The sequence below is a fragment of the Miniopterus natalensis genome, chromosome 1 (assembly GCF_054644295.1).
Source record: "Miniopterus natalensis isolate mMinNat1 chromosome 1, mMinNat1.hap1, whole genome shotgun sequence".
NCBI classification, from domain to species: domain Eukaryota; kingdom Metazoa; phylum Chordata; class Mammalia; order Chiroptera; family Miniopteridae; genus Miniopterus; species Miniopterus natalensis.
The window spans coordinates 158819387-158836186 of record NC_142081.1 but is presented as its reverse complement, the minus strand read 5'-3'; the positions used below and the strand labels follow the sequence as shown (position 1 = coordinate 158836186).

Below are 16800 nucleotides of genomic sequence, written 5' to 3'. Positions count from 1 at the left end.
CGTATTTACTACACTATATTTTTTATTGTCACTTGAGAGTGTACTCTCCTTATTAAAAAGTTCACTGTGAAACAGTGTGCCCTGTTACACTGACAGCAGCCTCACCTCATGTCTTCCACATCTCTTGATTGCGTCATTTTCTCTTGTGCTTGATTTAATCATGTTGTTTTATAAATTTAGTGTAGCCAAAGTGTACGGTGCTTATGAAGTCCACCGGAGTGTACAGTAGCGTCCTGGGCCTTCACACCCACTCCCCACTCACTCACCCACCCAGGGCAACTTCCAGTCCTGCAAGCTCCACTCATGTAGGTGTACCATTTTTGTCTTTTGTATCGTAGTTTTCATATTTACATACACAAGGACTTGCAGCCGCCTGCAGTGTTCAGCGCAGTGCCATGCTGTACAGACGTGTAGCCAGGAGCACAGGCTGTCCCGCAGTGTGGTGGGCTATCCCTCCTGCGGTGTGCGTGACATTCGCACAGGGATGAGATCGCCTAACCACACATTTCTCAGTGTTCCCTGCTGTTAAGTGGCTCAGGACTGGAGGAGATTTAATGAGCTTTGGGGTTGGTGAACACTTCGAGGTGCTGAAAGGGTGGTGCACCCTGAGGGCATGGACGCTTCATGCACCAGAACCCCACACCTTGCCCTATGCATCTCTTACATTTGGCTGTTCCCGAGTTGTTTCCTTTATAATACACCAGTAACAGTAACTAGAGCACTTTCCTAAGTTTCGTGATCCATTCTAGCAAGTTACTGAAACTCAGGAGGAGGTTGTGGGAACCCCCAATTTATAACCTGTCAGTCTGGGACAGGTGGTCTGGGACTTTCGACTGCCATCTGAAGTGGAAGGCATCCTGTGAGATTGGGCCCTTGAATCTGTGGAATCAGACCTTAACTCCAGGTAGTGTCAGATCTGAATTGACTCGCAGGACATCCTGTTGGTGTCCACAAGAGTTGGTTATTGGTGTTAGGAAACACTCCACATACAAAACCCCCTAATTTGTTCAAATCTAATTAAGGCTGACTGAACTCATTCAATCTGCAGAAGTTACCCACTGACTGAAGAATAACACGAGTTTTCTTCATTCTTTATAGTTAAGATATAAAAGAGAAACTCTTCCAGAAGTTTTTATTAGGGCCTCAATGTTTTGTTATCTGATCACATTCACTGATGTCGACAGATCAGTGAGCTCAGGGTCACAGAAGGAATCCTGTCAGTATGGAGGAATCTGTCCTGTTCTGGGCATTGTACCACATCTTTCATGTGAAAGTTGTTTTTTAAGTTGGAAAAACACACACAAACTATTGCCTCAGCACCAGTAAAAATGATTAAAAAAACCACATAATTATTCCAACACACTAGCACAAATCAATACATTACAAGTTATGAATACTTCCACTAGTACTGCTTGAAGTTTTCCTGGGAGAGCACTCGAGAACAGTTTATTTCAAAATAGAGTTTATAAGACAGGGTATCTTTTATTAAATTTTCACATAAAAAGAAAAAAGTCACAGGGCACTAATTATGGCAACACCACAATTAACTGGGCATCACCTCTCTGTAAAGGCCAGGCAAGCAAGGTGTCATTTTAGCAACATTTTTTCCTGGTCTTTCACTTTCTGTATTCTCTTTTCTTGATTTCTGATCATCGAAGACATTGCTGAAAATGTCGACAGAACAAAGTTAGAACAGCAACATTTACTGAGGCTTTAATTCTATTATGTGCTTTTTTAAAGGTCAGCTCGCTACTGTAGGATATACACACATTCTGAGCTCAAGAAGTTCTTAAAAATCGCAAAGTAGCATATTTTTGAAAAGATATGTTATGGAAATAGAGCTAAGGAAAAATCTCTACTTTCTCAGTTATTTTAATGAGCACAATGTTATTATAGAAGTAATACATACTATTGTTAATAATCTGAACACCTCAGAAGTGGACAAAGGGAGACGCAAGTCAGTCTTTGCCTCTGGTCCCTTCATCTGCTGACTCCCCCCACCCCCGCCCCGAGGTCATCACTAAACAGTCTGGTGAATATCTCATGTACACGCGCACACACACACTGCACAGAATTTTCTTCTTTACATAAATGTAAATGTATTAATTGTCCTGTAGCTTGATTTACGTAACAAAACGTTAACATCTTCCCAGTCCAGCTCATGTTTGTTATGACTGCACAGTATTCCATTTATGGATGTACCGACATGTCAGCAAATAAATTTTTAAAAGTTGCTTCCTTAGTTTGTTTATAAATGATGTTACAGGAAATACTCTTGTAAACAAACCTTTGTGTGTGTGTACAATTGCTTCTTGTAGAATTAATTGTTAGAAGTGGAATTTCTGGGTCAAGGCAGATTTGTACTTTAAATTTTGATAAATGCTCCCAAAATTCTCTCCAAAATAATTATTTCATAATTTCTAAGAGACAGTCCATCCAGACAATGTATCCAACATAAAGGTCTTTTTATTTTTTAAGTAAATGCGACATGTCTCCCATTTGGACTATTACTCAGATGAGCTCAGAAATACAAGTTAAAGTGTGATAAAAATGGGGCAAGGAAAGAAGATAATGCATCTTCTTTAAAGAGCTCACAATAAATTTAAAATCAAACATTTTTTCCTGATATTTATATCCATAGGGATCTGGGGTCATCATAAGGGATCTGGAATTTTCTTTAGTAACAATTTGGTATAGCCTTAGTGCAGTAAAACATGTGGAATACAGAGATCAAGTCCCAGATCCACTGCACGTGTGACTTGGAGTTTATTGACTGGCTGTGATCCTATCTTCAGTTTCCTCATTTTCAAATGACATAACACTAGTGCCCACCTCTCGTGCTGTTGTGAGGCTCCCATGGAGAAAACATCGGTAAAGTTCTGGAAACAGGGCCTGCCACATAGCTGGTAAATGCTCAACAAATGCTAATAGCAACTATTATTATTAGTGAGGTTAAATTGCTTTTATAAGGATTTGTTCTTAGGAAAATATTTATTATCCTTCATCTGCAACTTATTTTTCTAAAGTCAGAAAGATGGAGTACTATGTATACTCCAAAATTAATTTCCCTCTGAAAAAAGGCTCCAGGATTCATGAACTTATGTCAGAAAAGCATAAAATGTGATAGCCCTCCAAGCCCATGGGAACATATCCATATCTTCCCATATCCACAGGAAATCCACTTAAAACTTATGCCCAAAAGTTGCCTATCAAATGCAGAGTACAATAATTTCTCATTCAAGTAGCTTTAGCACATTTATAAGTCATTTATCTTTTTATTTAGTGGTTCATTTTGTGGCATAGTCTCTCCCCCCCTTTTTTTTTTTTAAGTGAGAGTTATTGTGAAGCAGTGAGACAGAGCAGCCTGTGGCATAGTCCCTCACAGTCCATGCTCCTGAAAGCCCCGTGTAAGGCTAAACACTGCTATTTTGTTTTCTGACTATTGACCGCAATCGTGCCCTGGCCACCATCATACAAATGCCGATCTGCAGTAGAGCAGGACTAAAGTGACCTGCAAGTCACACAATGAATCGAGGGCTCGGCCATGGCTAAGACCCTTATATTTTGACTAAGGATGCTTATTCAAGATGCTCTGCAGTGGCTCAAAAGATAGGAGGCTTAACCTGAAGGGAAGGTGAGTATTCTTTTGAGCAAGGAAGATCTCGCCAAATGGACACCGTACCTTGGTTCTTCATCTGTAAATCTTCCACCAGAGTCTGCAAGCTTTCCAGTCTGTTCTGAAGCTTCCTGCATGTTTTTCCTGTGGTTTCTATTGGCTGAGACTGTGAAGCTATTAGAAAATTGCTTAGATGTGATATTAAAAGTCTATTTAATATATATTTTAGAAATCTTCCAATTACAGGTTAAACAACCTTTCTTTTAAAATAATGAAAATCTTGCCCCGTTGGTTTGGCTCAGTGCTTAGAGTGTCGGCCAGCGGACTGAAGGGTCCCAGGTTTGATTCCAGCCAAGGGCACGCACCTCGGTCGCAGGCTCCATCCCTGGCCCCAGTCGGGGTGCGTGCTGGAGGCAACCGATCAATGTGTCTCTCATATCCATGTTTCTCTCTCTGTCTCTCTTTCTCTCTTTCTCCCCCTTCCACTCTCTCTGAAAAGCAATGGAAAAAATATCCTCGGGTAAGGATTAAAAAATATAATAATAATAATAAATAATGAAAACCTTCAACACTATTGTAAAATAAAAAAGTGTCTTATCCAAATTTTGCAATGCTAGCTTATTTTATTTTGTCTCAAACCAATCTGACTTATTCTTATTTAACTACATGGCATTAAATGGGATGAGTGAGAGGAATACTTTAAGTTTAATGATATCTTCTGCATTATAAACGATAGCTTTCATAGCAAACCTTAGAGTCCCATGAGCTTAGGGTTTGGAAGAGCAAGATTTAATACTGACACTGGCAACATTCCTGAAGGTGAGCGAGGCCAAGTGTGCATTTTAGCTGATGTCACCTGAATGAGGAAGGGGTTATAAATGGGAAAGGGTAGCCTGGATGCTGACCTGGCTACAGTGAACTGGGAAGAAATTTGGCAGTGAACTGGGAAAAACTGAGGAGGGCGTCTAATAAGTATGCTAAGTTTCATCAACCTCTAAAAAATACTTGATTGGCAATCTCAAGATTTTAATTTTGATCTTAGTCTCTGATGCAACAACTTGCCTAGTTTACCCCTGGTCAAAGGGAATGAATGCTGCCCTCGAGCCCTGGGGCTGTTTGAGTCACAGTCACATATGATAAAAGACATTTCAAGTTCAATTCAACATCTACTTATTTAACTCGAGTTTATTTATCAAGCACTTATTCTAAATCAAACCACTTTTTCCCCATCTGTCTTAGAAAAAAAATTTTTTTAAATGAGAACATTTTGATCAGTTTGTGGGATACTTGCATTTGCAAAGGCAGAGACTGAAGAGAGCTGTGGTTTTAGAGAATGTAAATAAGAAAAGTCACAGCATTTAAAAGAAGACCCCAAATCTTATAATAAATAGAAAAAAATTCATTATTCATGGCAGAAATATAATATTTGCATATAATATCTATGTATGTTTACTAAGGAGTGTGTGTGTGTGTGTGTGTGTGTACACAATAGCTATTCTATTTAAGTCAGACCACTTAGGTTCCACAGCCAGCTATCAGAACTTGAATATAAGAACACCATGTAACATCTGATTCTGGTTATAGAAAGGGACTTTCCCTTTACCAGAGCAGGAAAATCAGTTAATCTCATCAATGATGTCAGATCATCCTTACCTTTAACAGATTCAGCTGAACGAGCAGTTTTGGTAGATCTATACTGAGATGTGGAACCTATCGACTCTTCAGCCGAACTAGTTAGGAGCGAGTGAACTGGAGACTTCTTAGGAGAAGAATGGAATGAACGAGAAGCTGAATTTTTCACAGATGGATTTACTAAAATTTTGCAAGGACAAAAGTAAAAGCACATATTTAATTAAAAATAGTACACTACACCTCTCAAAATATCAAACTTTCATGAGAAAATGTTTCCAGTGATTGGAGGGAGGGAGAAAGGATGTTCTAGCAAATACCCAAGGCTTTTATCCTCATGGAAATGGAGCCACTGTCAGGTTTTGAGCAGGCCCCGTTTCGGTGCTTTCATTGAAGACTCACCTGTAGATGGGAATGTAAAGCTGCTGGAGGGATCTTCCAGATCTCCTGTGTGTAATGTGACTGGCTCTCTGGAAGCATAAGAGTGGTCATGCAAACACTCCATTTCAAAAACTCTGCACAAATGTTTATGGACAGAACAAGCAAATGTAGGCAAAAGTGATGGCTCAAAATATAAACTCAAGGTGGCAGTCCTAACCCTAACCTGCAGAAGTCCTAAAATACCTTGCAAAGGAGATCCAAAGTTGCACTGTCTTTATGCATTCAGTGCCCATGAACATTTTGCAAAATGAAAATGTAATAGTATATAACCCTAGCTAGGAAATTCATTTTTGTGTAATAGTAGCTATAAAACCCAAATATTTCTCTCATAGATTCTAAGAGATGAGATCTTAATAAGATATTTAAAAATAAAAACACTGCCCGGCCAGGTGTGGCTCAGTGGTTGAGCATCGACCTAGGATCCAGGAGATAGGGGTTCGATTCCTGGTCAGGGCACATGCCCGGGTTGCAGGCTAGGCAGCCGATCAATGACTCTCTCATCATTGATGTTTCTATCTCTCTCTCTCCCCCCTCCTTTCCTCTCTCTGACATCAATAAAGATATGTTTAAAAAAAAAGATAACACTAATGGAAAAAAGAAAGAAACCGCTTTTAGCAACAGCAGTATCACTTTATAAAACTATCAGACTTATTTAAATCAGTAAGTTGAAAAGGCCACACAGCTCTGTGGATTGGGTACTGGTATGAGAATATATGGCAGCAGTTCTCAAGGTGGTTCCCTTGCAGGGGCTTTGTGAGGTCAAGACCATGTTCGCTATAATGCTAAGATAATTGTTTTTTAACTCTCAGTCTCTTAACAAGGGCAAAGTGAGATTCCCAGAGGCTCCATGATATCTGATATCACAGCAGAGTAAATGCAAGTACAGAGAATCCAGCTTTCTTTTTTTAACTATGGAATGCTTCACGAATTTGCATGTCACTCTTGTGCAGGGCTATGCTAATCTCTCTATCATTCCAACTTTAGTATATGTGCTGCCGAAGTGAGCATGAGAATCCAGCTATCTTTTATAAAGCATGCATTAAATTGTGAAACAATGCCTTTTCAATGATTTTTTGTTTGAAAATATAGCTAATTTTCATAATAAAATCTATTATTATGGTAACATGTAACAATACACTTTGTTATTTTTAAGTAAATATCAGTGTCTTAAAATTTTTAAATGCTTAAAATTTATTTTTCCAATACTTAAAATGGCAATAGTAGAAATGACCCTGATAAACAAAAGCTCTTTGGAACCCTCAATGATAGTTGCAACGGCAAAGGGGTCCTGAGGCCAAGAAGTTTGAGAATAGTTTTGTTAGGAGAAAAGCCCTGGAAAGGAAGGTTGTGGCTACATTGTGCATAGTCTTCATTATCAGGGCAAAGAGTCTGTTCTTGCTGCAGTAGGCAATGGGGAACCTTTGAAGGTTTGGAGGCTGGGCAACAGATACAGCCTGAGGCGTGTTTTAGGCAGACCAATTTGAAATTGATGCATAGAAGTGACTGGAACATGCAAGAGATGAGAGACTTAAAAACATCCACACTAAACACTGTAGAGGCTACCACAATAGTCCATAAGAAAGGCAGAAGGGCTATGAACAATGGCTGAACGATGGCTGCCAAACATATCTGTATCCAAATGCCAAGAACCTATGAATGTTACCATGTACGGCAGTTGAGGTTTTGCAGATGTGATCACATCAAGAATTTCAAGATGGGGAGATTTTCCTGGATTATCTGGATGGGCCCTAAATGCCATCATAAGTGTTTTTCAAGAGGGAGGCAGGGGGAGACTTCACACAGAGAGAAGATGATATGGCAGTCTCAGCAGAGAGAGATTTGAGGATGTTATGCTGAGGATGGATGAAGGAGCCATAAGTGAGAGTGCAAGGAAGGAAGCTCTGGAAGGAACCTCTGAAAAAGGTCAGGAAATGAATTAGCCCCAGGAGCTTCTGGAGGGCGTGACATCTTGACTTCAGCTCAGTGAAACTGAGTTATGACTTCAGGCATCCAGAACTGTTAACAGATAAATTTGTATTGTTTTAAGCCACCAATTTTGTTACAGCAGCCATAGGAAAATAATGCAGACAGTTCCAGGGGATGTTCCAAGAAGAAAGTAGATTTGGGAATTGTTTTACAGTCAACATTAATAAGATTTGGTTGACTGGAGAAATGAGATGAGAGAGAAAGAATAAAAGATAATGTTAAGATTTAAACATAGGTGCCCTGGGAAAGTGGTGGTGCCACTTGGTGAAACTGAAGTGTAAGCTAGAGGGGAATGGTTTTGTGGAATGACCATCTTTATTTATTTGGTCATTATAATCTTTGGGCCATTATGTTCCATTTCTTGAAACATCCATATGGAGATGTGAAAAAGGGAGCTAGGTATTATGAAGCCTTTACTGGAAACCTTCCTTAGGGCATAATGCTGCTCATTAAATTGTGATAACAATAGAGTAAGAGTTGTCAATGCTCCACAAAACTTCTGAGAGATGTGGCTCTCAGAGTAATTCAGGCACAAACTCCAGTTATCTGTTTCTTTTTCATTCTGCTCCAGGTATGTGGAATATATTGACTTAGCTTATATGGCTGCAGAAGTTTCTAGATTAAGAAACACTATAAGATGTTGATTGAAGAACAGGCGCTGTACCTACAGTGAAATGCTGAGGTAAAACAGCAATTGTGGTATTCTTTCTCATTCATTTGTGAGTTTAAAAAATGGCCAGTTTGCCACAGTATAGAGCATTCAAATGCAGTTTTAATTTTCTAATATGCATCATACTTTTCATAGCTTCTGTTAAATACTTAAAAATCACTTTTTCCCATTTGAACACAGGAAGGGGCTAGGTCCCATCTTTTCCTCACCATTCTCTCTTCTTTACAAGCACATGGCTGCTGAAAGAAACAGATTTTTCTAGTCTGGAAAAACTACAGCAGAGCTTTACTTAGCTCTGGGAAGCAGCCTCTGTGCCCCATGCCTAAGATTGGGCTCTTTACCTGGCAGCTCAGTCCAGGTTCCCAGTACTCAGGAGCCTGCTAGACCTGGGTTCAGATCCGATCCAGTTTACAAGCTCTATGACCTTGGCGAGTTGCTTAAGCAATCAGGGTCTTCATTACTAAACTATACGTGGGGGTAATAATGCCTGTCATAGATCATAGATTAGGTAGACTTACTGTAGCAAGTCTAAAATACCCAGGAAATAGAAAAATAAAAATATGCAGAGGACAGCTACAGATATTAATAGGAACAATGCAGTGTTACACACCCAGGTAAGAAATAAAATCGAATCTCATTTCCTATAGGTTAACAGAAAGATATATTTAGAAAGATTCAAGTTCATTGTATATTGATCAAGTAGCAGGGACAGTAAGAAAATATTTATAATATGGCTTAATTAATTCACTAACCAAATATTTACTGAATGGCTACTATGTGGCAGGCGCTTGGTGCTGAAGATAATGCAGTGAATAAGCCTCTGCCTAACTTGAAATTAAACAGAATTCATCTTCATATCCTTATTACATTAAAAGGGCTCTGATATTTCTATTTTTTATTTCTATTTTTTCTAAAAATAGAAAAGAAGTAAGCTTTTTTTCCAGTCAGTCAATAAACAGACCTTAGATTGTAAGCAACTCAAGGACAGGCCCCTGTCTGTCCTGCTCGCTGTTACAGTCTAAAAGCCTAGCACAGAGTGGCAAATTGTGGGCAGTTAATGATCTTCTGAACTAATGAATGAACAGCAGCAGTAAAGGGGGTATTTTGAAAGTCAGGGCTGGTAAGATCATTTCTTACCTACTGAGAGTTTCACTTGATTTGCTGTCTTCAGTGGAGTCCCTTAATGAGTTGTTGCTTCTGTTGGCAGAGGGATGGGGGAAATTAAAGGCTACGCAATATTATTTTAACTTAGTGATAAAACAAAATTGTTCCTCTGAACACTGCTTTTAGACAAGCACAGATTCAAAAGAATGAGATTGGGGCACTGGGTCTGCAAGGTGGAGGAAACAGTATGGAGAGAAGCTTGAAGACAAAGAGATGGAAGTCAGGAGCAGTCTGCCTAGATTAAGCAGGCTGGTGACACGCTGGGGAGATTCTTCAATGTCGGCCTGAGGGACCGCGTACTTAATGCAGCAGGCAGTGAGGAGCTACAGAAGATCTGCAAGCACTGGCCTCTGCATCTAATATTAATAACAAATTAGTATTAGCTTGTTTTTCTTTTATGGCTAAAGTCATTTATCAGAAGTTGTCCTTAATTAGGGGTCATGGGTTTCACTTCTTTATGCTCTTTTTATGATTCCATTAAAAATTCAGCTATTCAATTATTGATGAAAATAGGACTGGTTACAGTGAGGTTCTTATAATCCTTTATTGAGGTTGTTCTCACTTACTTCCAGACTACCTTCCTCTCAAAAGTGATGTAAGCCATTGTAAATATGTGTAAATGTAGAAAGTCTTCTGTTTTTGGTATGACACACAATATAAATATCATCATATGGGTAAACAGCATCAAAATTTAAAATAAGAAAAAAAAAAGCCTATTAAATGATTTCTAGAAAGTAAATCACTTTAGTACATTTCATTGAAAGCCTTTTTTAGTTTCAGTTAAACAATATAACAGCTTTCTCTCAATGAACCCAAAATGCCAAAACTATCTAAACAGAATACCCAAATCACCTAGTCACATATAAAATTGTTGGACAATTATTTAGATTCAGAACCCCAGGTTCTTCTTACCTATGGCATATTTCTAATCTCAGGCTTGATTCAGTAATGCAATCTATTACTCTGTCATCTCTGTATAAATAAATAAAACTGTTAATTATACAAAGAACAATTTCAAGATTCCATGTATTTTCAGAATAACCAGTTGCTCATATGTATTTAACCCCTCTTTAAGATACAACAGCAGATTTTAGGCCTCCAAGCAAATTTTGCAAAGTTCATCAACTCAGAAATGCTTTTTTGTTCCATGGATTCTTAAAAGCTTTAGACAGAGTTTAAGCTTTGGTGAAAAGGTCATAGCAGGATTACAGCAAACTAACATAAATTCCCTAAAGGCAGGGACCATTATATTCATGTTCAATACAATCCAATATGATTCAAGCCCACAATGGCTGAAGTGATGAACATCTGATGAGGGAAGTCATGGCAACCTTGTGGGATGATTAGTGTCGGGAGCCAGGGGCTCTAACTTTTACTTCTGACTTTGCCTCTCTGCTTCATAGGAGGAATCAACTCAGTCTGCGCCTAAATGGATTCATTAGTTAAATGAGCTTAATAATACTGCCCTAGCTTAGAAGACATATTAAAGAGTTATGAAAGCCCTGGCCGGTCTGCCTCAGTGGTTAGAGCGTCGGCCTGCAGACTGAAGGGTTGTGGGTTTGATTCTAGCCAAGGGCATGTACCTTGGTTGCAGGCTCGATCCCCGGCCTTGCTTGGGGCATGTGTGGGAGGCACCCAATCGATGTGTCTCTCTCACATCGATGATTCTCTCTCTCTCTCCCTTCCACTCTCTCTGAAAAGCAATGGAGGAAAAAAATATCCTTGAGTGAGGATTAAAAAAAAAAAAAAGTTATGACAAAATTAAAAGTGCTCTGCACATGTGAATATTCTTTGACGGGGTGGCCAATAGAATGCTTCTGATGTGTGCTTCAGAGTAACAATGTTATCCCAGGTAACTGCGCTGTTACTACTAACATTTCATTATTACTGTTAATAATATTATTAATAAAATTAATATATACTAAGTGAACATCTTAAGAAACTGGAGGTTATTTATAAATATTATAAATAATATAAATATTAGAAAGTATTCCTTTGAGATACTTGTCATCTAACCAGAAAGTGATTATTCCAACAATGATGTTATAATACTAACAGCTAGTATACAACTAGTATAATACTAAAAATATAGTATATGCCATATTAAAATGCTTTAAGTTAATCTAATAACAATATCCAATAAAATTTTAAAACACTATTTTAAAAGAATATGAACATCTCATTGATTTCTGTAGGTATGTATAAGAAAGGCTCATAAACTGGTTGAATCCTTTTTGGGTCTGCATTTTCATTAACTTCATATAGGTCATTGGCATGAATACCTAGAGAGCCAGGGCCTTTCCTATTAGCTTACACCCGGGCAGTTCTGTAGTTCCCAAGGTTCTGGCTTTAGCTTCACCTATGTGGTTGTAGGCAAGTCAACCTTTTGAAATGCGTATTTTTCTCATTTGTAAAATGGGATAAATAAGTCCTGCCCTGTCTTGTCTCAAATAATTGTGATAATCAAGTAAGATTATGGATGTGAAATCTGTTGGGAACTATAAATTTATATAGAAATATAACTTTGGGTAACACCTCACCCTGCTTTCTGAACAGAATAACTGTACTATTTTCTCTTGCTGTCAAGTTATTTTACTTTTGCTTAACTCCCCCACTTTCATATTGCTATCCCTGGTAATGTCAGATACCTTTCAAAGTTATTTAAACCTCAACCTCCTAGAGCAGTGATTTTCAACCTTTTTCATCTCATCCACACATAAACTAATTACTAAAATTTTGAAGCACACCAAAAAATATATAACGCTTTTTGCTGATCTGACAAAAAATAGGTATAATTTTGATTCACTCACACCAAACGGCTATTGTGTTGGCTGTTGTCATTGTTATATTTGACAATCTAAGGGAAAAGAGGTCAGTGCCCCTGGCTAAACAGTCAGGTATTGCATGTTTTAAAAGTTCGTGCGGCGCACAGGTTGAAAATCACTGTCCTAGAGCCGTAACACACAGACAACTTGCTGGCAAAGCACTGGGACAGCAGCTTTCCCGCTCTGAAGGACACTCAGTCTTACACACCCATAGGCGGCCCCCAGGGACGGTGTTCTCCCGCCTTCCTCCGTCTTGCCCAGAGGCACGGCGGGCTCCTCATTGATCACGCTTCTCAGCTCCTGCAGAAGCTGTTTCAGGTCCCTTGTTGGATCCTCCTTAGGCTTCATAGAGTGCTGAAATAGAACAATTTACAAAACAAAGACATTTCGGTTTTCCCCCAGATTTGTATGCTATTATTTATTATAAAATTAATTCAACTGGTATATAGAAATCATGGAGAAGAAGAAAACAAAAACCACCGGAAATCTTGCTAGTCAGGGATAATCAATAATAACCAATCATCAATATAGTGCAATATCTAATTTATAAATATATGCACACATATTTATAAATTAGAATATACACATGGGAGTCAACTATATACATCTACTTTTAAACCTTTTTTATTTTTTAATTTAAACAGTGCAGTATGAACATCAGATAATGTCATTAAATATTAACAACTACATTCAGGCAAAATAATTTCAATATTTCTTTTTAGGGCTGAACTAATTTTTTAAAAATTTATTTTAGAGAGGGAAGAAGGAGGAGAGAGACACACAGAGACAGAGACAGAGACAGAGAGAAAGAGAAAGAAACATTGATTGGTTGCCTCCGGGGAGGCAACCCTGGGGATCAAACCCAAAACCTAGGTATGTGCCCTAACCAGGAATCGAACCTGCAACCTTTTGGTGTATGGGGAGGATGCTCCAACCAGCCGAACCACCTGGCCAGGGTGATATTAACTCTTTACTTATTGGAAATATTTTTCTAGTTTGTGATTCCTTTTAAATTTTGTACATGGTGGTTTTGTGATTTAAGCTTTATTTAGTCAAAATTATCAATCTTTCCTTTTAATGTTTGTATATCTTGTAATACTTTTATTGATTCATTTTTAATACTTTACTATTTAATTTATATGTGACATATTTTGATTTATAATACAAGCAAAATATGCTTTTTAAAATTAGAAAATAGAAAATGAACAATTAGAAAACATTCTTTATATATGACTCTTGCCTGGCTGGTAACGAAATAACTAAGCATAAGCTCTTCCTAAAGTTACTGGAGACCATCAAAGACTCCTGCTCTCCCTCAGCCCAACCCTATGACCCGTAGAGCACCCATTAAGGCTATTTCTAGAGGACATACATTTTCAGGTTAAAACTTCTACAAACTTTAGGTTTCAAGGTAAGAATATAAGCTTATACTGTTGCTGTTAAACTTAAGGTTTATTCTGTGATTTGATTAGATTCCTGTTACATTTTATGTTAGATTTGGTTCCAAAGTAACTCCTAAATTAGATCTTTAGTACACCTTCATCTCCACATACTATTCTAATGGCCTTGAGTCATATTACAGACAAATTTATGAGTTATGATGTGAAATAAGAAACGTCTAGGGAGAATGTGTGCTTCTCAACTGGTCCCATCTCCATTCTCCAAAGATAGAAGATAAATGTAAAAGCTAAAAATAAAAGCTTGATCTCATTCAGTTTGAATTGGATTATTCTATTTTGAGAATGATTAACTCCATCTCTCATACTTGTATTCCTGTTAGGAGACTATAATAAAAATGGGATGTAAATATACTTTTAAGAATGTATATCTATTATTTATACTGTATATTAGGATTGAGTGAGCAGGAAACAAAAGTTATAAAGTGTTGTTAAAATTCTTGCCCACATCATGGTACTTCAGTGACAAAGATCAAGCCCAGCTAGTACGAAATCCAGTGTATCTGTACAGAATCTGATATAGAAATAAACTGATTATATTGTCCTGGAAACAGTCTCTTTTTATGTGCTAGAATAACTTTTGTCTGAAACAGTAATATAAAATACTTTGATGTCAAGCTACCAATTACATGTGTATTTGTGTGTATGTGTGTATATATATACACACACATACATACCATAATACATACAAACATATCCAGGTGTTTGTGATTTATTATGTAAATCACATAATATAATTTTTCTGGTTTTCCTATTTTCTCACTTATAACACAAGGGGAATCATTTGAATAATTTTAGAAGTCTTTGAGGCTCTAAAATGGAACAATCCTCATTCACCAAAACCAAATGAAATACAGTATTAGTCAGATATAGTATCTTTTTATATCATCAGTTATTTAAACCATTTTTTATAAACAGCATTCGGCAGGGGAGTACAGAGAAGCAGCACTATATAGTGGTTAAAAACACAGGCTCACTCAGGCTGTCTTAGTTAAATCTTGGCACAGCTGTGTTTTTGGTGTGTGAACTCTGTAAGTCACTCAGCTGCTCCAAGAGCCAAGTTTCTTCTGTAAAATAGGCAGAATAATCAGCACTTACTCCTGTGGGCAGTTGTGGGGAATAAGTTAGACAATATACAGAAAGTACTTTGCTCAGTAAATCTCAGCTGTTATTAGAATCACAGAACAAGAAGACTAAAAGGAAGAAGAAATATGAAGGGACAGTGCAGGACAATGCAAACAGTAATATTCTGCTTCTAAACATAAGTTTGGTGTTTATTTCTGCTCTATCTAAAGCCCCACTAAAGTGACTAAAGACATTAACAAGATAAAGAGGAAAAGGAGAGATAATATTAGATGAGTAATGATAACAAAATTTGGGGGAATGGAAAGCAAGTGGATAATTCCATCACTGACTTAGCAGAACAAATAAAACTAAAAGTACCAGCACAACAAGAGGCAACCTGCTCTGCATGAAGGATTCTAGAAAGGCTAGGAAGGGAGGTCTCACGTATTCTTGAAGGCCAAGGGAAGGGAGAGCAGCAACATAGGAGGACTGGCTAACAGTTCATGGGAGAAGCTGTTAGAATCCCTAACATTCCCCCATAGAATCAGGTAACTGCTCATTTTTCCCCCTAAGTGAATCCAGAGGCTTCATCTCTGGGTGAGGTTGAACCAAAGGACTTTAAGCTCCAAAGGAGTATCTGGCATAGCAGGAAGGAGGCTGCAAACTGAAAATGTGAGCATTAAGGGAGGTCGCAGAGTAGACGGAAACCCCACATGCCCTGACCCACCCACCTCCCAGAAGCCCGGCAGACGGGTTTATATCTACCAGTCAGTACTAAGAGAATCCCTCCTTAGCGGAATTGACAGGACCAAGGGAAAAAAGAAATCCTATAGATAATTTTTGGGTTTCTCAATAAAAAAGTAATACCTAACCATCTACTATTTGACAACTCCTGTCAACTTTCAAAGAGCTTTTAATCAGCTTTTAGGGCCTCAATCTTAAATATGAAAGGCCAGCCAGTGATCACCAAACACTGAAGAAAAGTCTCTAATGTGAAGGACAGACATCAGAACAAAACAGAAAAAAATGAATTTGAAGAAACAGCAATAATTCAGGTGAGAGAAGAAAGTAATGAAAAACTGAAGTTAATATTCTGAAACAGAAATGAGAAAACATCATATCCATGAAAGAATTATATAAAACTATATATGGAGAAGATTTAAAACAAAAAGGGATCCCAGAAATTAAAACAATATATATTCAGAAAAAAATTTCAATAGTTGTTTGGAAGATAAGAGTTGAAGAAATTTCCCAAAAAGTGGAAATAAAAGATGAGATGAAAAATGGAGTAAAAATTAAAGTGAGTTCTAACAGGCGACAAATAGAAATTCCAGAAAGAAATAATTGAGGAAATGAAAGAAGAAAGTGATCAAATAAATGATACAAGAAAATTTCTGAGAAAAACAGAAAATGGGAATCTGCTAAGTACCCAACCCAACGAAGAAAAAAAGAACCCCTCGCCCAGTATAAATCATCTGAAATGAATCCCAGGGGTAAAGACTCTGGAACCAAAATGGCATAACAGCAATAAAACTTTGACCATCAAATCTAAGTGAAGAATAAAGGTATTTTTCAGACATACAAAGTTTTAAAACAAAGAATTCACCTTTTCACAGGAAGTCACTGCATTATATGCTCAACCAAAAGAAAGAAATAAACCAAGAAGGGAATTAAACCTAAAAAACACACACAAAAAATGACCAACCAAACAAACAAAAAACCCAGACAAAAAGGTGGAAGGGAATCCAGAAGCCTACCATGCAGCTAGCGGAGAAGCAACCAATCCAGACAAGAGCAAAATATGGAGGGTTTTAAAAGACACAGTATACAGAATACCATAGGCATTGAGTACCTATTACATGCTAGATACTGTTCTAGGCACTTGAGACAGAGATACCAATGAACAAAACAAAGAATGTATGTTACTTTTATTGTGTAAAAGTATAT

General features: G+C 37.7%; 1 protein-coding gene and 1 non-coding gene across 15 annotated transcripts in view; both read right to left on the bottom strand.

Moving 5' to 3' along the window:
- Window positions 1-1327: 1327 nt before the first annotated feature.
- CCDC158 (coiled-coil domain containing 158) overlaps window positions 1328-16800 on the bottom strand; it is a 68733-nt gene continuing 53260 nt past the window's right edge. For 10 of the 14 annotated variants that reach the window (XM_087826850.1, XM_087826870.1, XM_087826910.1 and 7 more), the window contains 7 exons: window positions 12540-12685; window positions 10419-10478; window positions 9480-9539; window positions 5648-5715; window positions 5270-5428; window positions 3683-3782; window positions 1328-1664 (listed from right to left, as the gene is read on the bottom strand). In XM_087826850.1, the coding sequence (XP_087682976.1) occupies window positions 1544-1664; window positions 3683-3782; window positions 5270-5428; window positions 5648-5715; window positions 9480-9539; window positions 10419-10478; window positions 12540-12685 (714 nt within the window). In that variant the 3' untranslated portion in view covers window positions 1328-1543. Of the gene's footprint in view, window positions 3791-5269; window positions 5429-5647; window positions 5716-9479; window positions 9540-10418; window positions 10479-12539; window positions 12686-16800 lie in introns of all 14 variants that reach the window. The other 4 variants (XM_087826880.1, XM_087826906.1, XM_087826884.1 and 1 more) reach the window with 4 other exon arrangements.
- LOC148094462 (U6 spliceosomal RNA) lies at window positions 6592-6694 on the bottom strand. Its single transcript, XR_015716339.1, has one exon. It is a non-coding gene; the product is annotated as a U6 spliceosomal RNA (small nuclear RNA).